General features: G+C 26.4%; 1 protein-coding gene across 1 annotated transcript in view; it reads right to left on the bottom strand.

Annotated features, from left to right (window-relative positions):
• LOC122270927 (uncharacterized) overlaps positions 1–25239 on the bottom strand; it is a 125197-nt gene that overhangs the window by 5905 nt on the left and 94053 nt on the right. Inside the window, exons 3-4 of the mRNA XM_043050260.2 lie at positions 20338–20480; positions 7968–8118 (exon numbers count right to left, since the gene is read on the bottom strand). Of these exons, the coding sequence (XP_042906194.1) occupies positions 7968–8118; positions 20338–20480 (294 nt within the window). The remainder of the gene's footprint in view (positions 1–7967; positions 8119–20337; positions 20481–25239) is intronic.

Below are 25239 nucleotides of genomic sequence, written 5' to 3'. Positions count from 1 at the left end.
ATTGTTTTTCGCTGAGTCGAATGAAACCATTACTGGTATAGCCCCAAATAAATTATTAACATATAATACCCAGAATTTATTTTTTTCTGGTGTCCTGAGTGCTAAGTTTAAGGGAAATTAAGATATAAGCTCTTGTGATATCAGGGAAAGGTCATACTTTACATTACATATATACCTTAAACTACATAATAGACTTTACATTAAACTACATAATAAACTGCATAATACATAGATACTTTATATTAAACTACAAGTGCAACTACGCTATATCACTTATAGAATTTTTTGCTGTGGTTCACATTAACTTCGATCTTGATAAATTGATGTTGATTTACGTTGCTAATAAGTTGTTAATCTTGTTTATGTCATACTTAGTTGGACTTTGACGTAAATTTTATTTGATTTGGAGTACTGTTGTTTTAGTTATCTTTAACGTTTGGACTAAAGAGTGTTTTAACATTTTGTCACCCTATCTTTAGCAAACGTAAGCAATATATAGTAAATGCTTACTGTTGGTTTTAAGGTGGATAACTTAGATCACCATGTATATTTTGTTTAACTTTCGCATACATGTCTTAGAAAGTTTTTATTTGAGTAAACATGTAGTGTAAAAGTAAACCTAAGTTTCATAAGCATAAATTTTTCTCGAAAAAAATACTCTTTTATTGGCAGTTGGCTTATACTGAAAAGTGACCTAAATTATCTGCATGACCTAATTTTTTAGAATAGTTTTAAATCATTTTTAAGTAAATTATAACTTATATTAGCATAGGTTATAACTAGTTATCGTGCTCTCTAAATTGCTTTACATTAATTTAAATGCCAAGTTATTGCAATAGAAGCATGTTTATTTTATTTTTAGCTTTGGAATGAAATTAAACGTTTAAGTAATTTTAACTATTTAACAACTAAGATAAAGCTGAAAAACATATTTTGTGTTACCGAAAATTTTATTTACATTGCCAAATAAAATCTCTATAAAAATTGCAGTGACATTTGTTTTAAAATAAGCATATTTTTTAACTTCGTAATGTTGAGTCAAGAAATAAGTATTTCTCATCACATTTTTATTTGAATTCATAAGGTGCTAACAAAAACACTTTCAGCAGAATAAAGCGGGAAAGATTCTTTGAAAAAATAAATTCCTCAAGCAAAATTTACATCTCATAAGAGTCAAAGTTTATATTTACACTTCAAAGATCTTCGCTTGGAGTTAAGAAGTTTTAACCGAAGTTAAACATTATTATTACCATCTGAAAGTCTAATTTTGTTAGAAAAGCAGTTTTTTTTATTTTTCTTAAAAAAAAATACAAAATTAGAAAGTAAAATTCAGTTTTGTACATTTTTCTCGTTGATATAGTTTTAATCATTTCCTGAAAATTTTCAGGTTTAATTTCGATTATTACGCGTTTACTACGAAAAATTCTTAATTAAAAGCTCGTAAGAAAACTCATTTAAGAAAATCACAAGTCACAAATCAAAAAAAAAATTTATTTAGGATTTAAAGGTTATTAGAAGAGGTACATAAATGTACATTTTTCAGAAGTTTTTTTATGTATTGACGATATTTTTTTTTTATTTGCAACAAGATGAAGCCAAAAACCTGAGGTATTAATATGTATAAAACTCAAATTTAAACAAGTGGAAAATGCACAATTTTTAAATATTAGTCACAAATATATTGACATTGACATTAATCAATACAATATTGTTCATGACACTAGCAATATAATAATTACATTGAAAGTCGTTTAAAAACTGATACAAATAATGTATTCAGAAGCCATTCAAAAGAAAATTAAAAATAACTATTCGTGTTTTTTTTAAAAGGTGATTTCGTAACTTAAAATAAAGTATGAACCAAATAATTCGAATACTTAAGGTCACCTCCTTGAGTTCCAAAGATTGAGTCCTAGAACGTGAAGATCCCATCATTAAATCAAAAGCTATTCAGGGTTGTCCATTTTTTCCTTCGTGTTCTGAACACACAATAACCACTATTAATGTCTATATAAATCTCTGCTGTGCTTAACAAACTGATATATTTCGTTAAAATATAGAAAAAAATTCATATATTAAAAAATGTGAGATAATTGTAGAAGAGTTCACGCCATTTAGTTGTAGAAGTAGTCATTTTTCGACTGAAAACTTCACCAAATATATGATTGCATGAGAAAATCAAATTACGTTAATGCTCATTGAAGAGTGGAAACCACAATTCCTTATCAAACTCTAGATATGAAGTGAACGATCTCTCTTTAAACGTGACCAACTCTGTCACGCTTTGTTTTAATAAAATTTTAATGATATCACGGCTCTTCGCTTCTAATTTTTGGTCATCAAGTGTAATCATATGATTAGACTTCATGCGAGTTTTTCATGAAACAATCTAGAAAATGTTTCTTTTTAAATTAACAATAATATGTGGGTCGTTAAATATAAAAAGCAAAGGAATTTCAAGTTTAAGCACGTAGAAAAATGGTTATTTTAGAGTATGTATACATTAGAGAAAGTCGTGTGCTTATATCCATGAATAACTTTTGTTTATAGTTTATAATAAACATTTTAGAACAGTTTTTAATGATGTATTTTTTTAAAGTTAAGTTTGAGGAAAAAGATCACTTAATAAACAAATAAAGCTCAAGGATTTTTTAATATAAAAAGTGTGTTTAGGGTCTTTTAGGGACATTAATGCTAGTAATTACTTTTTTATTATTTTATTAGAAAATGCATTTGATGTGAAATATTTTGTTAGAAAAACTACTAAATGTTTTAATTTTATTGATATATGTTTAGATTTTTATTCAAAAATATATTAAAGTATATAACATTGAGCATATTTTTCAGATAACTCTGTAGTATAATTAATGATTAAAAATGTATGATCTAAATTTCCAAATTTAGCATCTCTTAGAAAGTAGGTTACACTGAAAAAAATCCGGGATCAAATTAAGGTAAAAAGTACCGGCAATTGGGGTTCCGATCCTTTTTTATCGTAAAATCCATTTTTTTCCGGACCATGTTATGGAACAAAAAAAAATCTGATATACTGCAACTTTAACAGTACTAATTATCGTGAAATCACTAAATAACTCTTATTAAATGATTAATTCTGTAAAAATCACGGTATAATAATTTACTGTTAAAATGGTATGTACAGATAATGCACCCAAAGTACCGGTATTTTATACCATAATTTAATCCGGAATTTTTTAAAGTGTAATGGTTGCACTTTTTCTGTTCTAATTTTGATGAAATATTGTTTGTTTACCAGTAAATAGATTTGCTGAACGTAGTTTCGAAAGGTTTAATTGAATGCTATTCTAGCAAAATATTAAAAAAATGTAGAAGAGTTCCAAATAAAAATTTTATAGCTTAAACTTTTTTGTTTCAATCATATTGTAAGTACATATTTGGTAAATTTCACTGTAATACGACATATTTAAATAAAAAGATATACATTTTTAAAGATTTTGTAACATAATTAAAAAAACATAAAAAATATTTTGAATATTTCCAAATCTTTATTTACCCTATTGCTAAAATCGACAATTATTTTCCAGATAGTTTTGGAATCAGAAATTTGTAATTTACTGAGCAACGAATTTCAAAAGAAGTGTTCTGTCGCATTTTTTCAGACTTTTTTAGCAGTCAACTGAGATAAAAGTAAGAAAATTAAATAAGATAATTATAGAATAACAAGAAAAAAAAACGAAACGAAACAATAATTTATTATAAGTTGGCATTGTGAATTCCTGACAAAAGCGTAAATTTATCCATACTACATTTTCGAATATTTTTTTTAAATTCTTTGTATAATTAGTAAACTTATAATGGAGATATTTTATTATGCATTTTTACCGATACTTTCAGACACATTTGCAGGTATCATTTTGGTGTGAAATGCGCATTTACCTTACTTTAAACAAAGTAGTAAAAATATTTTTAGTCTGATATATTTTTCACTTAATGTTAGATTCAACACTTACTTAAAAACACTCAGACTAATTCTGCTGAAATTGGTACACATGTTTAACTAAAATATCGAAAAGTTGAACCCAAATATCTTAATATTTTCTGCTACAATTATTAAGTATCTAATGAACAGCATTATGGTGCACATTTTGTCTGCTAAGCCATTTAATCTTCTAAGTAAAATCACTTATTAAAAAAATGTAGGAAAATTTAATAGTTATTAGATTCAAATACTTCGTTTTCTTTAAATGTGGTAAAGGAAGCTCATGCTTTAGTTTTATTGATTTTCCGCTCTCTAACATCGACTGTTTTTTTTTCTTTGAGATCCTCTTTCATGAATTATACCATAGCAAACTTACGTAACTGATAATTATTACTTAACTAATATCAAAGGTTAATTTGCTTTTAATTTGCTTCAAAATCACAAATCTGAGGCTGTAGACACATGACTACCATTTATTAATTCCATTGATGTGGATGAAATAATTTAAAAACACAAAATAAATTAAATTTTAAAATGTGATGAATCAGAATTTACTTATCAAATTCATATCAAGTTAAATTATTTATATATCATGATAAAAAACTTAGAAAAAGATATGCATTTGTTTAGCTAAAGATATGAGATTAATTATAAATATGTTTAAAACAAAAATATCTTTTTATTTTATAAAAAGTAATTATGAATATATGAAGGAAATGCTGAATTATTAATACATTTCTTTATGCATCAATACATTTTTACACGTCTTTAAGTAGAGATTAAAACAACATCGTAATTAAAAAATAAATATAATTCTTACTAAATACTAGATATTTATTAAAGCAAAAAAAGGTGAAAGCCACATTACAGAAATAAATCTGAATTAAATATGTTTTGAAATTAAGAATTATTTACTAATTACATAGCATATTCTATTTATTGCAGATAGGCTGTAGAACCAATTAAATATTTGAATAATTAGTTTATTCGCTTCACGCTGTTTACCATTTGAATAAAAGCATTATTCTTATTTAATTATTCAGATATTTAATTTATTCTAAATGGAGTTCCGTTTAATTATTCATACTCCAATTTAGGTACTTTAATTTGGGCAAAATATAAATATGCTTTTTACATTATTATTGCATGGCAGATGGAAACAATTTTCTCTGACTATAAGCAATTAAATTTTTGTTCTGTAAGAAATTCTAATCATCTCTACGTTGTATGCACACTCAGGACAAACAACGTCTCACGTCATTCCTTAAATAAACATACTTTGAACGGAATAACCCTCCGCGAAAGTTTTTCAGAAAAACTGCTGACTTTGTGTCAGCAAAATGCTTTCCGACATTCTCAGTTCCTTGTTAAATTTAATCTATCTCAGAGAACAAGATTTTATCCACTGGTATTAAGTGGTTCTATAATAAATAAACCAACAGATAAATAGATAGGCGTAGTTTCATACACTTTTAATTAAGGCTAATCGATCGCCTTTTCTTTTGAGAAAGTTTCCTTAAAGTGAGGATGGCTTCAAGATGTTAGTTGGTGTTTTGAAGATTTAACATGTTTTGACATTACTCCCAAAACATATAAATATGTATTTTAGTTTACCAATATGTAACATATATTTGACTATATGATAAATGTATTTGATGTGTTTATTTTTTGCTATTATTATTAATTTTATACACTTTTAATTATGTCTAATTGATTGTTTTTTTTTCTTTTGAGGAAAAATTAATAAAAGGTGGCCAATTTGAAAGTGTAATTAGTATTTCGGTTACGGAAACAATTTTCTCTGACTATAAGTAGTATAACTTTTGTTCTGTAAGAAATTATAATCATCTCTCTTCGTTGTATGCACACTCAGAAGAAACAAAGGCTTGCGCCATTCCTTAAATAAACATCCGTGAAAGTTTTTCAGAAAAATTGATGACTTTGTGTCAGCAAAATGCCTTCTGACATTCTTCTTTGTTAAATTTAATCCATCTCTGAGAACAAGATTTTATCCACTGGTATTAAGTAGTTCTATTATAAATAAATAAACAGATAAATAGATAGGCGTAGTTTCATACACTTTTAATCAATGCTAATTGATCAGCTTTTAATTTTGAGAAAAATTCCATGAAATGTGGACGATTTCAAGATGTTAGTTGGAGTTTTGAAGATTTGGCATTACTCACACAACGTTGTATTTTGATTTTCCAATAAGTATTTAAATATATGATATATCATTTATTTGACACATATGTGCTTATCTTTCGATATTAAATCCGCTATATAACAAAGAAATCAACTGCTGAATGTTTAAATGAAATTTCATACGATTGTAATTATGTCTAATTGATCGCTTTTTTCTTTTGAGAGAAATTCTATTAAGAGTAAGAAACTGGAAGTGTATTAGGTATTTTAAGAATTTATCATGTCTTAACAATATTTATTATTATATTTATTTTTGTAAATATTTTTATTTTCCACTATATTAGTTATTTTTAATACATTTTAAATTTGACTATGTAATCTATAATATTTTATGTATTTGTCTATATAACATATATATTTGATGCATATTATCTATTGACCGTTTAGCATCAAGTGGTTTTGAAAATAGTATAGTAGCAGTTAAACTGATAGAAAATGTTTCATATAATTTTAATTAAAACTAATGGATATGCTTTTTCTTTTAAGAAAAATTAAAAAAAGAGTAAACTGCTTGAAAATTCTATTTATTGCTTTATTGATTTGACATGTTTTTACAATGCCCCTTTAACATTTGATATTGAGAACATTTTTAATCTCTAAATTACATGTTTGATTAAATGCTATATTATGTATTTTTCTTTTGGTATTGAGTGGTTCTTTAAGGAATTAATCAGCGCAATATATATAAGAGAAGATTCATGTACTTTTAATTAAGACAAACGAATTTGTTTTGAACTTTCTTTTGAGAAGGATTCCATAAATAATAGATAATTTGTAATTTGATGTTTTATTGATTTAAAATATATTGATACTACTAAAACATTTAACATTGCAAAGATTTTTGTATTTAACATAGTTTTTAAAATTTAACTAATTAAAATTTAATTAAAGACTAATTGATTGGCTTTTTCATTTGAGAAAACTTCTAGAAAAAGTGTACTAATTGAAGATGTAATTTAGTGTTTTGGGGATATAACATGCTTCGATACTGCTTCTGTAGCATTTGAATTTTTAGCGATTTTATTTACCAATATATTGTATGTTTACTAAAATGTAAGTGAGACATACGTTGATTTAGATCATATCTTTTTAAAAAGTTACAAGCTCTACACTTACCTAACTTATTTTTTAAATATTCTGTCACGCATTGCTCGATTAAATTTAAAGGTTTAAACACGCAAGTAAACACGTATCTAATAAATTCTTAAATCTTCTTTAATGTATAGTAAGAATTCTGTTTTGAGAGCTAGATTACTCCCAAATGGAGTTCACCCGTTTTAAGTACACTGAAAATAATCATTGTACATTGAAAATAAGTACATTGTACATTGCCCCAAGTACATTGAAAATAATCATCTAGTACATTGATAATCAATAATCAATAGCTTTCATAATAATACAATTCTATATCTAGCTTGAAAGAATTCAATATTTTTCATAAAACTCAATAATTGCTATTGACTTTAAATATTTATCATGTATATTCATTATTTATCATAAAAATTTATAGTAGAAAAAATGTTACAGTAGGAGTGAAAAACAGCAGATGCGTGCAGATAAAGGTTACACATAAATAATCTTTAAAAATACATTTTGATAAAGGAAACTGTTTTGATACTTTTGTCCAACCCTGATTTTGAAAGTTCCTCTGAACTATTTCATTAATAAAAGTCTTTTTGTGCAGCAGAAAAATCTACAATTAAGGGAATTTAAAAATTGTAAAAGGGTTAAATATATGTTAAAGTATAATAATACTTTAACTTTATTATACTATTCCGTGATGACAAATTAAAGCGATACATACCAACAATGCATTTTTAATCCATAATTAATATTGGCGGTAGTTTGTTCCTCTGGATTTCCTCCATGGTTATTAGCCAGTCGTTTATATTGGTTTGCACATTTCCGATGATCTGTAGATACATTTTTTAAGCATGGAGCATATCGCAGATAATCTGAAATATATAAAAAGTAAAATTGCATAATTATTAAAGTGTGCAAGTATCAAACTGTGGGAGTATTAAAACTGTGTATAACCATTGAATAAATATTCAATAAGGTGGATTAATTTTTTTTACAAAATAAGAGGAGTGATAATACCCATGCGGATGAGCAATATTTATTATAGAACATTGAGCCACATTGGTTCATATTGGATCACATTGAAAACCTAAAAATATTGATATTATGGCTTTTCTTCTTTGTTTAACGAACCTAAATCATCTAAACTATTTTGTTCAAGTAGCACATGAAATTATTAGTGCATCAGATGTTTGTGTACTAAGCTGAAGATCTCATAGTAAAAATCATTGTTGTAGGGAAAATTGACAACTAGTCATCTTTTCACTCAATGAAGTTTATTGTTAACCAAGTTTATTTCATTTTAATTTCATAAACGTCATTGAACAGCAGACCAAATTTTAGGGTTACGTCTACTAGTGTTCGACTCCGTAGCCTTGAAATTTTGAACTTAATCGAGAAGTATTGTGAGATATATGTCTCCGTGGAGGACTTTTTGACGAAACTAACCCACATTTGCGTTACACGGAGAGAAAAACCAAGAAAACCTTTCCTTGTTAGTCTAACAAAAAGTGAACTCTAACCCATGATCCGTCTAAAACTGAGGATATTTTACGTCATCACTGTGGTCAGTGCAAGCCGGGTGCTGAATTTGAATCAACCACTCATCACTGGGATTCAAACCCGGTTCACCTCATTGGAAGGTGAACGCTTTACCCCCTGAGCCACCACGACTCTAACAAAGCTTATTATATAAATCCATGATGTATTTCAAATTAAAGCAAACACTGGTTTTGAAGCGGGCAAAAGAAACAAGCAGAGTTCGTTGCGCAATAGAACCGGTTGATTCGAATATCAACTAAATATCACCTTTCAAATATCAACTTCCTGGATTCGAATATCAACTAAAGTTAGGGTAAACATTTAAAAAGAAAACAAAGCAGTTTCAGAGTTCCTCCATTACTCATTGTCCATTAACTCAAAATCAGGAATTTTCGAAAGGGTGCAGTAGTTATTTCCTCACTGGTGCGAACTGTAGAACGATTCGCGTCGCAACCACTTTGAGTGCCTGCTATGTGTTTTTTTTCTGATCAATGAAATAGATTGCGCAATTTTTGGTTTCGTCCTATTGCTTTCTATTGTGTCTTGTTCTATTGCTTTCTATTTGATCAAGTCCTATTGCTTTCTTCTGTGAAATTCAAATTTTCATCTTTCTTGCTTGTTAGAGTAGAATGCGATCCTATGTTTTATGGTAATTATTGATAATCTAGATGGGTACTATGTCATCTGTAGAATCACCTTGTATTTGTTTACACAATTCTTTAGTAGATACAGTTTAGAAAATGGCCCTAAAATTTTAAGTTTAAAACTATATAAATAATAAGGATGCAGCGTATTTTTCGACGCATATATGTATGGAATAAACATTCGCAGATTTAGGCGTTTTTCTACACAGCGTTATTCTTACTCGACAACTATAACCTAATAGTTTTCGCCTAAATTGCACAGTAAGTACAATATTTTCAATTGCATATTTACCGGGACAAAAATTCTGAAAAAATGATTTACTGTACGATAAATACAGTTTTGATACTACTAATAATAAAACATAATTATGGTAATAAAAACAAAATATATGGTATCTAAAGCATTCAATTGGTAATGTTTCCGTTTACATGGAAATGGTTTAACGGAAATTCTGATTTTTAAAATTATAGTACTTATTACCATACAGTTAGTAAAAACAAAACTGAAAAGTGAATTAATCGAAAAAATCTTTTTACCAAACATTAACAAGCATTACCACACATATACCAAATGTAAACCGCTTCCATATAAATGGAAAAATAACAAATGAATGGTTTAAATACCGTATATTTTGGTTTTATTAATCATAATTACGTTATTTTTTAAACAGAAATGTCATAACCATACAGAACGGTAATTTTACCGGAATTTTTTTCTTCGAATATGATGCAATTAATTCTAATACCTTCTATCATAACCTTGAATGGAGGTGCCGTTATTGTAACTGTATTTCGGATGCTATTATATTTGTCTACGTTAAATTTGGTCAAGCCGTATGTAAGTAACAAATCTGCTAGAAAATATAGTTTTTCTGACGCATTCAGTTAATAAGGTAAAGCAAAAACAAAAGTAAAATTTTCGAATTTTTCCAATAAATCCTAAATTAAAAAAAGCTTATTTTTTATTACTTAAATTTTTTTTGCCACTCTGTACTTAAGATCTGAAAAAAAGCTATCGAAATGGAAAGATGGGGTGAAACTTTTTGTCCTATTTTCTCTTAAATGTTTATTTCTCAGAGAGTTTCCTTACAGGTTGTTGGATTCAAAAATATTCTACTTTCGGGGTTTTACTAAGCTTAAATAAAATAAATACAATATTTTTTGACATATAGAGTAAATATATCGTGTTACTCACTCTAAAATAACAAATAATATACTTTACTAAGTTACTAACTAAGCTAACTGGATTCTAACTAATACTCTGTCTGAAGATTTCATGTGAATTAATACTAACTATTTGTATATGTTAGTTTGTATTCTATCCAGGTTTAGTTATTTAGTTTTATAGGAGAAAAAGTTTCATTTGAAATGAAACTCTTGAATTTTTTTTTTTTTTTTTTATAATTTAAGACTGGTTTTTCTAAAAAAGTAAAGCCCAGACAAAATTTTATTTCAATGAAGTAAGTAGGACGTATATTACTTTATACATTTTATACGAATAAATAAAAACTGCTGTATACATTGTAAGAAATAATTGTCTAAAACAATTGTAAACTCTGTAAAAAAACAAAAAAAATTTTTTATAGAAAAATACTGTTTAAAAATAAATTTTTCTTTCTTCTGTTTTTAATCGTTATGCAGAAAACTCCTTTTTTTTACAGACTTTTTCCGGATATTTGAATTCAAAGCTATTTTTCGCATAACAGTTTTTCTCTGCTTTTCATCCTAATCTTAAATGTATAACTGTCAATTCAAATTCTAGTTTTTACCTTTCAGTTCTGCTATAGTAGTAAAGTTGTATAATACGTAATTATTTTGTCATTATAAAAATAATTAGTTATACGTATGTTTCTCATTAAACTATAGTTCCATGAATTAACTTAATCTTTTTCAAATCATTTTGCCTTTATTTTCTATACTTGTTCTTACTTTTTAGAAATTATTTTATTATTATGAGCATCGTATAAATAGAATTGCGATTCGACTTCATTGTCGAATTGATACTCTTCCTGATCATTATATGTGTTTAGATATAATTTTTTGGTAAGTTAAATTGACTGAAAATTTTATAAGGGTGAGCCAATATAATTTTAAACGCTTTTACACTTAAAAATGATTTCAATAAGGAAGTCTTTTAAGATAAAGATGGTTAAAGATTTTTCTTTATAACCAAACACTATAGTTAACGTGGCATAGGAAGCAGAGCTTTTCAATAAGGTGCCCTGGCTTTAGGAGCATATATATAGTTCGTTAAGAGCACCGTAAGGAGCATATGTATAGTTAATAAAATGAAGGGTGCTTTGTGAATTTCATATAATTTTTCTCAATAAGAAATTCATTTGAAACTTGTTTGTGATAAAAAAAAGTGTCAATTTTTTCAAAACTATCAATAGTTGTGAAAAAATACGTTAACGTTATGCTACGCTAAAATCATTAATATAGTTAACATAATATATCGATCGAAGGATATATTGAGAATTTTTCATAATTTTTTGTAATGAGAAAATCAGTCTTAAGACTTAAAGTTTAAGGTAAAAAATTACTGTAAAAAATTTCAGTACATCAGATTTTTAGTACCTTAGAATTTATCGACAAATTGGATTTTACGGTAAAATGTACTGGCACGCTTAGAGCCAGTACTTTTTACTGTAATATGATCAGGAATTGCAATTTATCTCTTAATGCCAATATAAGTTTTTTGTGGTTTTTTTTTTAGATTATTCTTTATGAGAATCTAAAATAACTAACTGTATAAATAAATCATGTAAATCATTCATCATTCGCAAAGCTTGCAAATATCCATCACGTCATTACCACACCTGTAAATTTATATTTTAAATGGTTAATATTGATTACTTATGCCATTCAAACTAATTCAAACTTATGCGTTTTATAGAGATGTTTTAGTAAAAAATATATTTGAGATCATTTTTTAATTAGAACTGATGAGTAAATTATAATACGGTTAAAAAAGCATTTTAACTAAAGGTTTAGAAAATATATTTTACTAGTTGACACTAATTACGCGACAAGCACGCCATTTATATTTTGTGAACGACTGTTTATTTTAAAATAATACGTTATGAAACGTGAAATTAAACGAATTATCTTATGTGGGTCACATCTTCAAAAATAAGATTCCCTAACTCAAGCAATTAATAGTTTAGCTAATCATCAGAAAACTCTTTTGCGGTAATCAAATCAATAAATATATTTATGAAACGCCTCCAACCTAAATTTTGTGTTTATGCGGGTAGTTTAATTTTTTTCTTCTTTTTAGATTGTACGTATAGTATATTCGTTATAAATACAAGTTAAATCATGCATTTATTCCCCGCTTGAGTAGTAAAATATAAATATTTTTTGTCAGTTTTTAATTTTATTTCGATTAGAGTATAAAAGATTTGTTTATACAGTTAAACTTTTTGTGTTTAGTTTTAGTTTTCCTATACTTCCTCCTGCTTTTATTTTATTTTACTTCAAATATGGGAGATTTGCAATGCGGATAAATTTGTTTTTATCTTTAAAATTATTTGTCATCTAGTTGGTTGACTAGATTTCTGTAGAACAGAATAGTAAATTGAGTTTCCCTACTAATAGTGTTCATCTAGGCGTAACTTCTGGAAGAAGCAAATTAGTTAAAATTTTTTATCTTCTGTATAAAAATAAAATAATATATTTTTATGTTTCATATGTTTTGCTGATTTGTATGTAATCAGAAAAAGTTTCATTTAGTTTTTAATATAAAACCAATATGAATTTTTCCCTTTAAATTCTTTTAAGCTACAGCCTTCATCTGTTTAACCTGCAGTTTTACCTTTTCAGGTATCATCATCTGATATCTAGATGAGAGTTTTAGAAGTAATTCAATTTAGTTTGAAAATATTTTCACAATAAATAAGTTTATTGTTATTAGTTTATAAGCTTATATTTTCTAATTTTATTTCGAGAAAGATAGCTTTAATGATTTCAGAGGAATCTTTAAGTCTTATTTTCAGTGAGACAATCTTTTTGTTCTTCCAAGATTTAATATTTATGACTTGGTTTGACCAAATTATATATCCACACCGCTCGGCCACTTTTCTAAGAAGTTGCTCTGAAGGGATTTGGAGGGGGCTAAGCTTAGAGTCATTAGATAGGCAAATATTGAGATTGGCCTCATGGGATGGATCTTCGTCGTCTGGGACAGTTGACGAGGTCAGGAAGGTCACTCTTGATTACCAGAATAATTGTCATTTCGATTGATGGTGATCTAATGATTGCCTCGTGTCAACTCGTCAATTTTTTTCATGTTGCTTCCATGTCCAGATATTTTTATTTCAAACAACTTTTACATAAGTTTCATTTTATGACTACAGCGCCATCTATAATCTAAAATGCAAAGGACTGCAAGTCAAAGTGGGATATATTTCTTTTAATGGAGAATCAAAATCTGCATTTGAAAGGAGAGTTGACATTTAAGAATTTAAAATAATTCCCCTTCTCTTAAGGGGTGACTTTTGGCGAATCAAGTTTAAAATTTTCACTAGTTTAACGATATATCAATGAAATTTCAGCTATTATGTCATCATAAAGTGTATTATCGAAACACAAATATCAATTTTTATCTACATAGATATTAATTTTTTATTTACGCAGTTATTCATTTTTATTTACACAGATATTAAATTTATATTACACAGATATCATCATGAATAACAATGAGTATTTAGGATGTGTATCATATTTTCATGAATGTCAGTTAGAAATTCCTAAACATTTATAAAATAATTTTAAATAGTAAAAAGATAAAACATATACGTTATGTTTCCAAAATATTTTTGATATTCGTAATCAATTTCATAATTTTAAGTTTAAATTAAAAATCATATATATTTTGTTAACTTTTTAACTAATTTGTATAAAGTTTATTATTTCAAAATGGAAGAAAAATATAATTTTAAGCATCCTAATGGTTATTAAAAACAGAACGTAGTTTGAGCTACTAGGAGAAGCGAGTCAAGCAATGCAGGAAACATCAATATTCAGCTATACGAGGTTGAAAAAAAGCATTTTAAATGTATATTTTCAAAAATTTTAAAACTGTTATATCTTACACACATTTGTTAATAAAAGTTTCATTTTTAATACTTTGTGTATCATGTTAAAAAGTAGACACATTTTGTGAATAAATTTAAAATAACTTCTTTGGAAAAAAATATAACATTTCATTAAAAATTTTGTTACATGCGTAATAAAAGTGCCTGTAAATTATGTTGATATAGTGTAGTCACTTGAAAGATTATTTTCACAATAAGACCTTTATAAAACAAAATCAGAAAAATCCATTTCCTGATTATAAATTGTCACAAGTAATGGCATGAAATGTATATTTGTCGATTAACAAACTAATTTATTAATAAACCTATGATAGAAATTAGAATCTAGATTAATGTCTGTAATTTCTGATTTCTTAATATTAATTACGACATTTTCGAAATTAATTTTTTTGATTATTCTATCTCTGCATATTTTATGAAACGAAATTAAATACAATACATTTTGTTTCGAATCAGTTAAACTATTTAATTAAATCGTTTAGAAAAAGTAATAGCTCTTTCTTAGAGGATACACGAGAAGAAAATTCTGGTGTTAATCAATTTAAAATAACTCCTCTTGAAAAAAAAAATTATAATAAAAAATATGTTTACATGCATTGTAGAAGCGTCTGTAAATTCTGTTTATGTAGTTTCGTCACTTGAAAGATTATTTTCACAATAAGACCTTAATTATCGTAAAACAAAAGAGAAAAACCTATTTCTTGATAACAGATTGTCAAAAATAATGGGATGCAGTATATGTTTGGAAAGAGCAAACTGATTTATTATTAAACCTATAATTGAAATTAGATACTAGATTAATGTCAGTAATTTCTGAATTTTTAATATGACAAAAAAAATATTAATTACGGCACGTTCAAAATTAACTTCGTTGTCCTATCTCTGCATATTTTATGAAAAGAAATAAAGTTATGATTTGCAATCAGCTTCAAAACAACCTGCCACTAGCAGATAGTTTCAATAAAACGCTATGTTTGTTAATAACATTTTTTGAGATTATCTTCATTTATTCCTAACTTATCTCAAGGGCCTCTTAAAATGTTAGTAATGGATTTACCGCTAATTGAAAACAAAAGAAAAATATGTACGTTAAAAAACAAAAAAAGAAGATTCTTGCTGTATTTGAGAACAGAAACAATTACCATTTGCACCCACCTTACTAAGGTCGTAAAATCTTTGCAACTACGGAATTTCCTATCCTGAAATACACACAGCGGTAAAATAAAAGAGAAAAATGTCACGGCGCGGCAGTATATTTTACGGACCTCTAAATTTTCCGCGTATTTTCTAAAATACACTGTATTATTCTTTCCATTTCTAAAATACGAAAAAAAAAACGCTTTTTATTTTCATAGTTCTAACTTATCAACCACAATCAGGAGAACGTCTTCTGAAATATATTCATAAACTTTGTTTACCTTTAACTAGAATATGGTATGAAAAAATTTATTCAAAGTAACGTTGGAGTCGTAGCATATAGTGCACCATCTTATTATTATTCTGTGCAAGATTCCTAAAATACTGTGCATTAAACTCAATTCCCTTTTGTGTAGCCCGGGACGAAGTGTCCAGCACAAGCATAGACTTGTACATCATTCGCACAATTATTATGCATCGCGATGGCGGTCTTTTCTAACCCCTCGACGTGACAACAATTCAGGGGGTAAAAGTTGCAAAGAAATTCGAGATTTTATTTTGAACTTATATTTTTCGATTTATTTCTCTTATGAAAGCGACTTTTGAATCTTTTAGAATTACAGAAAAAAATTTCTTCGAAGAAAGGAAAAGTTTTCACAGTTTCGCTTCATTCGAATAAATGAAATCTCAAAAGTGCTTTAAACAAAAAATAAATAAAATCTTTCTTCTGAGAGTTGATTCGAACGCTCCTTTATCTCGGCGGAATCAAAGACTTCAAATGAGAATTTTTTTGTACATTTGCCATAAAAACTCACCAATTAAATTAGAATAAAAGGACGAATAACGTAATAGGTTAAATTAATTGAATCTTGGAAGACTGAAACCCAGGTAAAAAGATAATTAAGAAGATAAAAACACGCTAGACGGAGTTGAAAGGAACGAAATAAATACCTTAAATTTCAGAAACTTTGGTTTCATTTACTTGACAGACAAAAGAATAGTTTAATTAATTCAAGTTATTTTATAGGAAGGAAAAAACTATTTTCGTAAAATCAAATGTCTTTTGGGAAGAATGAATTAAAAAACTAAATAAATTAATTTAACAGATAAAACAATTTCATTTTCTTAAATTTAAATGAAATAAATAATTGATTTTTAACATCAGTAGCGTAGTTTTTAATTATGCAAGCTTATGATTTCGAACCAAAGGATAAAATACAGCGTATAATTCGAATCCAAACTGTATATAAAGGTACGGAATTAAAATTTATTTTTAACATGAGAGACAGTGAAAATTGTGCACAATAACAGTACAAACTAATTTGGTTTATTTTAGATACAATTTTATGATAAGAGCTTGGTTATACTGACTACATAATTTGAGACTTTCTTTTTCAAAGCAGCTTTCCACTCCCTTTTTCCATGTTTTATTCTTATCAAACATTGTAAACTATTCGATTTAAAACAGTTTATAATTTCTTTGATTTCGAAACTAAGTGTGAAGAATTAATAAAAAAAATATAAATTTATTATATTTGAACAGCTAAGTAGCATTTTGACATTAGTTAAGGAAAAAAATGTGGACGTAAATATATATTTCATTTTCATGGAAAAAAAATATTTAACTCAGCTATAAATATGCAAAATATCTCTTATACTAAGTTTCACAAAAAAACTAAATTAGTTTTACGAAATTGAAACTTTAAGGAACAACTCAAATTACTTGCCTGTAGTTAAAAAAGAGGCGTTTGAATTAACATCTTTATCTTACTATTTCTTATGAATTATAAACTACGCTGTATAGGTATATCTGGCAATAAAAGGAATGTATTTTTTATGAAAAATAGAATAATATTTTTTATTTCAATTATTTAATTTTATTTTTTATTGTTCACAGTGTAAAATGTTTAAAAAACAAATAAATTATATTTTCTCTTTAGGAGTATACTCGATTTCCACGCTAAACGTTTTAAATGCCTATAACTTATTTACTTTTCACAAAAAATGTTATAATTTTATAACGTTAAAACCTTCATCTTAGGTTAGGCTGAGCTTTTTTTTTCAACTATTGTTAGTAAAATAAACAAAATGATATTTTTAAAAATTTAAAAAAATTTATATTAAGAATAATTTATGGATAAATCTAGTTCTGTGTGGAGAAAATGTTTTATTATGAATGTGGATGAAATGTTCTATTATGACTGTTACATTGCAGATTTATTGACGCTTGTAATGCTTTTATTTGAAAGCTTAGTTCTTCTTAGAATATTTAAATTAGCTTTTTTTTTCCTCGTTATCATATCTTTTAAGTAAGTTAATAAATCATTAGGTACAAGTTTTCACACACGTTATTTAATAAAAGTTAAAAGTATTTTTTCAGTTGTCAAGGTATTTATCCCATGTGACGCTAATCAGTCAAATAATGCAATATGAAGATGTGATGTTGTTTGAATTACTTGTCCACGCACTAGATTCGATTGTCTCTTTAAAACCGTTGTACCTGTTTTTTTTCTCTGGTGTCATCTCTGGTGTATATATATTTTTCAAAATAACTACACCCTGAAAAAAATATTAAAAAATCATCATAAATGCTTTTGTATCATAACGAGCATAAAAATGTATTTTTTGAAGCTTTTCCTTCACAAAAATTTAAATTGAATCAAAGTGCTAAAATTATAATGTAATTATTTTATACTTAGAAAGATTTAAGAAAAAACATTTCGTCCACGCTTTTCAGGTCTCTGTAATTGTCCAGTCATCGACAAAAGAATGCCAAAGACTTCGTTCAATATTTTTTTTCTGATTTAATTTCTTTAAAAGAGTGATGAATAATTTTTATTTAATTTATTATTATAATCAAATATAGATACAATTATTATTTCTGATTTATCAGTAAGTTCATAAACACTAGCAAACCTGTCATTCGGATCCAGAACTCTGACCATTAATGCGAAATTAAATTTTTTTGTAATTATATTACAGCTATAAGGATTTGTTATTGTATTATAGATAGCCTCTTGTATAGGTGTATTTTACACTACAATCAACAGGCGTACTCAGATCAAATGATATCATTTTAGCAAGTCAACAAGCCTAAACAAGACTCAAAGCTTCGGAAAGGAATTGTTTACACGTAGCACTGACACTTCACAGTAGCAAAGTCAATCTCCACTAATATACCAATCTTAGTAACTCGAATGGGATTAAACTTTAGCTGCCCCCTTCTTGATACTCTTCAACCTGATACCCTTAATACCCTTCTTGAGTTCATGCCACATCGCTTGTGCTTATGCAATTGTTGCAATGGTCACTGCTACAAAGTATTAACACTATTATACCATTTTTCAGTTAACTCATATTTATTTGAAAAAAACCCAACTAAATTAAAATAATAATATGGCCGGATACTTTTGAACACGAAAATATAGTAGTCTATTTTTGATCTTATGCTATTTTAGATACAGTTTTAACATGTAATTATAAATCGATAGTAATGTGACATTATTTGAATTTGGTTAGAATAACAAATAAAATAAAAATTGGTTGCTTTCCACACGTTTAAACAGCCAAAAACTGAAAAAAATGTTATAAAGATATCCTTACTGGAGATTTTCGTACTCCAATGTGTATCCAGATAACAGATAAACAAAAGTTTTCAGTCAGATATTGTTTCTTTAAATTTATTACAGATTTTTTTTTAATTAAAACTGTTTGTCTATTAAAAAACCACACGTTTCAATACAAACAGTTTTGATATGCATTTTTTGAACTATTTATGCATTATTATAAACAGCTAAAATCCAAAAGAAATGATAAAAGTTATACTAACCGGAGAATCTTGGAAGCCACTGTAAGGTATTTTAATGTAAGATAAGATACACAAATACTTACTTTTTCAAACCTTCTTGGTGTATATCAGTGACTAGAAATATGCGTCCAACAAAATATTTTACAGCTGATTTAATTTTTAAGGGGGTCCAGGACACTTTTTTGAGCTTTTTTTTTAAAAAAAGAAGGGCGAATATAATTTTGAGTTTTTGAGCTGTTTTATTGTTTACGAAATTCAAAAAAAGAATAAAAATGTACTATACGTCTATCAGATTTTGTAAAAATTAATTGATTTGAAAAATTCTAAGCAAATCATGTTTATAACTTTTAATACTAATCGGAAACATTTGGCTCCAAAATTGATAACTTTTCAGTTATGTCGAATATAAATATCCATCATTTAATTTTTTTTAACAGATTTTGCAATTATTTATTAAAAAAAATATCTGAAAAATTCTAAATTTAAAACTACATATTTTTCCCTTAAATGTATAGATTGAAATCTATTTTTTTTTAAAAAAATTCAAGAATATGCATATTATATGAAATATATTAAAAACAACTATTTAAATTTTTCTGTTAATATATTTATTAACATATACCTTTATTTTAGAAAAAGTGATTAATTTAGCATCACTTCAATTTCAATAGAGTAAAAACAAAAACTCTCACTTTTTTATTGAGGTAAAATTATAGAAGCATTATTTCAGTATTAATGCAGTATTCTCTTAAAAGGTAAAAGTGTCTAAAATTTTATATTGAATGATAAAAGTGTTAAAGATTAAGTATTTTGTGACCTAGACCCTTTTAATGTTAAGGAAGATATAAAAATACAAGTAAATACCTTCTTGAAGTTTTCCTGGTACACATATATCATCTATAACGTGTTTTGATTCAGAAACTACTGATTTAAATACTCTTTTTTGACGAACAGAAAAGCATCGAAAACTATGATCCTCTATACACTTCACTCCTTGTTTTAGCTTTCTGAAAAATAGAAAAATACACACTTCATTTACGAACCTGAACGTCAAGTAAATTGTTGAAAAAAGTTTAAAAAAAATATCGAATCAAGTTTTGATTACGAATCTAAACAATCTAAAGCAGTTGAAAAGTATTCGCAAGAGCAGTTAGCAATATATATATATATATATATATAGGTAGGCACCTATANATATTTATATATATATAATATATACATATATATATATATAAACAGTTTTTACCAAAGCTCATAGTTTAGTCATACTGCTTGATGAGTCAGTAGGGGATTTTTTACTATTTTTCGTGCATTATTTCTGCGAATAGTGTTTTTATAGACTTGAAGCTATATGTACAATAAAATTTTTTAATTGCCCTTTAATTTATCATTTGACCATCATGAATCAAATACTTTCGTTGTTCACCATTGCACGAAGAAAAAATTCTGGTACAATTACCAAACAGAATGGTAATGACATTTCTATTTAAAAAAATACCTCACTTTTGTGATGTTTACATGTCAAGATGTAATGTCAACATGCGATGTTTAACCTACTCTTTTGGTAATTTTACTGTTCATATGGTAAAGGTTGACTAGAAATTCTGGTTTTGAAAATTATACTTCTTTTTACTGCACATTTTATAAAAAACGATTGACCTGAACTGAAAAGTAAATTTAACTAAGTAAATGATTTTTATTCCATGCTGCAAAATATCATGATAGAATTACCAAATTTTATCTCATTTATTAAATATTATTGCATATTATAAAACTATTTTTTCTTAATTTTACCAAAATAACTTGCAAAATACTTCGGTAAAAATCGATCTTATAGGTGTTTCCATAGAGCCAGAAACGATGTAAATTTTACCATATTCAGGTGTTTTTGACCATACTTACTTTTCAGTGATTATGAAACTGCTAGTAATTAAACCTGCATCAAATTGTTAGAAGCAATATCGGAAGTGGGGAAAAATTGCAATATCGGAAAAAGTTTCTTAGTGTGCTTGTTGTCCACTTTATTACCACCATTTAAACAATTTTATAAATTCTTCTTGAAGATCTGTTTAAAATTTTTTCTTGAAGATCTGTTTAAAATTAATACCAATTTTCCTTGACTTCCTAGATATAAGATTAGATTTATTTATTACTTAGCTAGATAATATAGCAAGATTAATATAGCAAGATTAATATAGCAAGATTAATATAGCAAGATTAATAGAGCTTCTTATTATATTCATACAATTAATAAAATGGTGTATTTTAAAATAGTAGATAATAGTAATAGCAAAAAATAGTGGATTTTGATATCAGTATTTTCATTAATATAAAAATAGCAAGTGAGAATATAGAAATTCTAAAAAATGAGGAGTATTTTAGTTTGAACATATTGAAACATTAATTTTAAGACAATATTTAGTTTTTTTTTCATGAAAATATTCCATTGTTAATAACTTTGAGATTAATTATATCAACTAATTTCCATTTCTATAAATCGAGCAATCTTATAATAATTTACTTTACATTTTGCAGTTATTTGAAAATAAATTACGTAAAAATCTCAAGACAATGAATATTTGAATTAATTTTTCATCTATGCCCCTAATTATTTTCTCAAAGCTATTTATATAAATCTGCAATTGTTTCCAGCATAAAATTCTCTCTGGGTCTGATAGTAGTTTAGTAGTTACTCTGTTCAATTGATATTATACGAATCTACAATACTTAGTCACCATTTAAAAAGCCTATTTTATACGCTTGTATACGATCATTTTCCTTAAAAGTTTACCTTAGTTACCCTTTAAAAAGGATATAATACTTAGATTTCCTTTTAAGCTTTCTGACAAAGGTGAGCAATCAGGTACATAGTATACTTTATTAAATAAATTGCCCTAGCTACGGCTATAAATATAAAAGTGTGACAATCGAAATCGATAAGATTATTTTAGAGAAAATTTTGTTCTAGAATACACATCACCATTTTCCCCTAAGCTCAATATTAAAGTAAAGATTTTGCCAATAAAAACTAATCCGTTCTTTAATCTTCTTTTATGAGTAGAAAGGGTGGTTTAAACAGTATTTAGAATTGTGTCCTTTTATATTTTGATATGTTATTTTTAACGTCCTTAGGGTTTTTATGCTAGTTTTATTTTCTACCACACCTTGAATCATTAGTAAATTAAAACAGCGTATGGCGATTTAATATCTAATCAAGTAGCTTAAGTTCTTTAATCTAAGTATCTTATGTACTTTCAGAGTTTTTGTTGCAGCAATTTATTACTACTATTTCTTTAAATCTTCTTTAATGTTGGAAATATCTGGTTAAAGTCATAAATTAATGCACGGTACACAAAAAAATAAAAATAGTTTTTTTTTAAAAAAAAAAAATACATAAATACACAAAAGATTTCATAGAATTACATTTTGTATAAAAATAGTATTTGGTGATCGGAATTAATTTACAAACGCATAACGCATTTTAAGTTATTGTTATTTTGTAAATAATAATAACAGCAAATTACATAAACAACATATTATTAATTATTCCTTACAAATGCTTTCAAAAACAAATAATTTTAAGTACATTTTTATACAAATAAAATAGAAAAGAAATAAAATGCAAAATATAAATAAAATATATAACAGATAAAGTATAAGAGGTGTATAAAATATATGAAATAAAAACTAGATATGAAATATAAATTAAATATAAAATAAAATTAAAAATGTAGCGTTCCGCAAAAAATTATTCGATTTACACTTATTAAAAGGCTTACATTTAAAAAAAAATTTTGACATTCAAAAATAAAAATTTATTTCTGTAGCGAAATTTCTATTTATGGCAAAAATGAGAACTGTTATTTTTGAAAGTAACTTTCATCTGTCAAGTTTTTTTTCATGTGCCGAGATATATATAGGCTTGCGTTTGGATCAATTATAAAATAATAGAAAACTTTAATTAATTAGGGCTATATTATTTAGAAAATATACTCCATCAAATGCTTAACTATATGTATAAAAAAGAAAATCTCTGTAACATTTTTTAAATAATCTTTAAATTATTTTTTAAGGTAGGTACTTTATTTATGTTGCACTAGAGCTGCCAAATTAGCTATTGGCGACGGTCCGGGAAACATCTCTGCGGATGAAATGTACATGCCACCGCATTTTTGATTCTCTACAGAGGGGATAATTTTTTTAAGTGTTATGGAGTTTAAGATATTCTAGATGTAATAGTATCTTTTAAATGCAAAAATTATATTATTATTTTTCACATTAAATAGTTTTTTATTATAATTTCTAAAGCATCTTAAAATTCCATTTCATTTTATAAAAAAACAAAAACAAATTAGGTTTAAAACTTAAACAAGTATTCTGAGAAAAAACGTATGGGCAAAACGACCAGAATGTTGTAAAATTTACCATGCTTCTGGCTCTATTAGAATACCAAGAAGCATAATTATCTTTACAGAAGCGCATTGATTATGATTTTGGCAAAATTATCATTAAAATATTGCTTTATATTATGCATAAAATTTGATAATTTAATCATGACACCTGGGAGCATAGAAATAAACTCATTTATTTGGTTAACTTTACATTTCAGTTTTATATAATAGTTACTAAATGTGTGGTAATAAGAACTATAATTTCGACAATAAAAATTTCCGGTAAGCCATTGCCATATGAATGGAAAGAAATATAAAGTATATAGTTTAAATACTGCATATTTTCGTTTAATTACTAAAATTATGTTATTTTCTTATGGTTTTTATTTAATTTTTCTTTACCAGAAATGTCTTTACTATACAATGCGGTAATTTTACCCAAAACATTTTTCAGCAGAATCTTTAGACCAATCAGAATCTTTAATAATCAACTTCATTTTAGCAAGTGAATGATGTGAGCAGCGCATAAATGTTGATGAGAGATTTGTGTAAGTATCTTTATGTATAACTTCATGTTGTAAGAATAAACAAAAATATCTTTCACAAAAGTGAGTTAAACGGTTCAAAATATTAAATATCTAGTGGAATAAGTATGGAAGAGAACAAAGAATTTTTTTCTCTAAAATTGGATGTATTCCCAAGAATACATTCCCAGAAATACAATTTACCAGATTTTTTTTCTGCTTGTATTTGATTTTTTAATGACCAAGTTCATTTTGGCATGCAAATGTTGATTAATCATAATATAAATGTTGATTAGATTTCTGTGGAAATATCTTTATGTATAACTGTTCATTTTGTAAGAATAAACAAAAATATTTTTAGTAAAAATGAGTTAAATGGTTCAAAATATATAAATACCAACCGAAGTAAATACGGAAGAGAAAGAATACATTTTTTCTCTAAAATTGGCTGTATTCCCAGGATATAACTTGAACCTGAGTAAGACACACTTTGATGAGAGAGCAACTCGAGCGAATACATAGTATTGATTTTCGAAATTGAGCTGCTTCTTTTAAAACATTATTTGAAACAAAGTTTGCCGGTAGAAATATAGGAAATGATAAAATGCTTTACAAATTAAACGTATTTCTACGTGCGATGCTTTTTAAAAACGTAATAATTAATTTAATCAATGAAAGATATTTTATGTACCATGTTTATAAAATTAAGCGATATCAGCATTCAAATATCGAAAATGATATTGATTATTGAGAATTTTTCTAGAATATTATACTCAGAAAATAACTTTTAAATTTTGTTTAAATATGTATATTTGTTATATATTGTTATTGTTCGTATATATATATATATA

The sequence above is a fragment of the Parasteatoda tepidariorum genome, chromosome X1, assembly GCF_043381705.1.
Source record: "Parasteatoda tepidariorum isolate YZ-2023 chromosome X1, CAS_Ptep_4.0, whole genome shotgun sequence".
NCBI classification, from domain to species: domain Eukaryota; kingdom Metazoa; phylum Arthropoda; class Arachnida; order Araneae; family Theridiidae; genus Parasteatoda; species Parasteatoda tepidariorum.
This window is presented reverse-complemented; position numbering and strand designations above follow the sequence as displayed.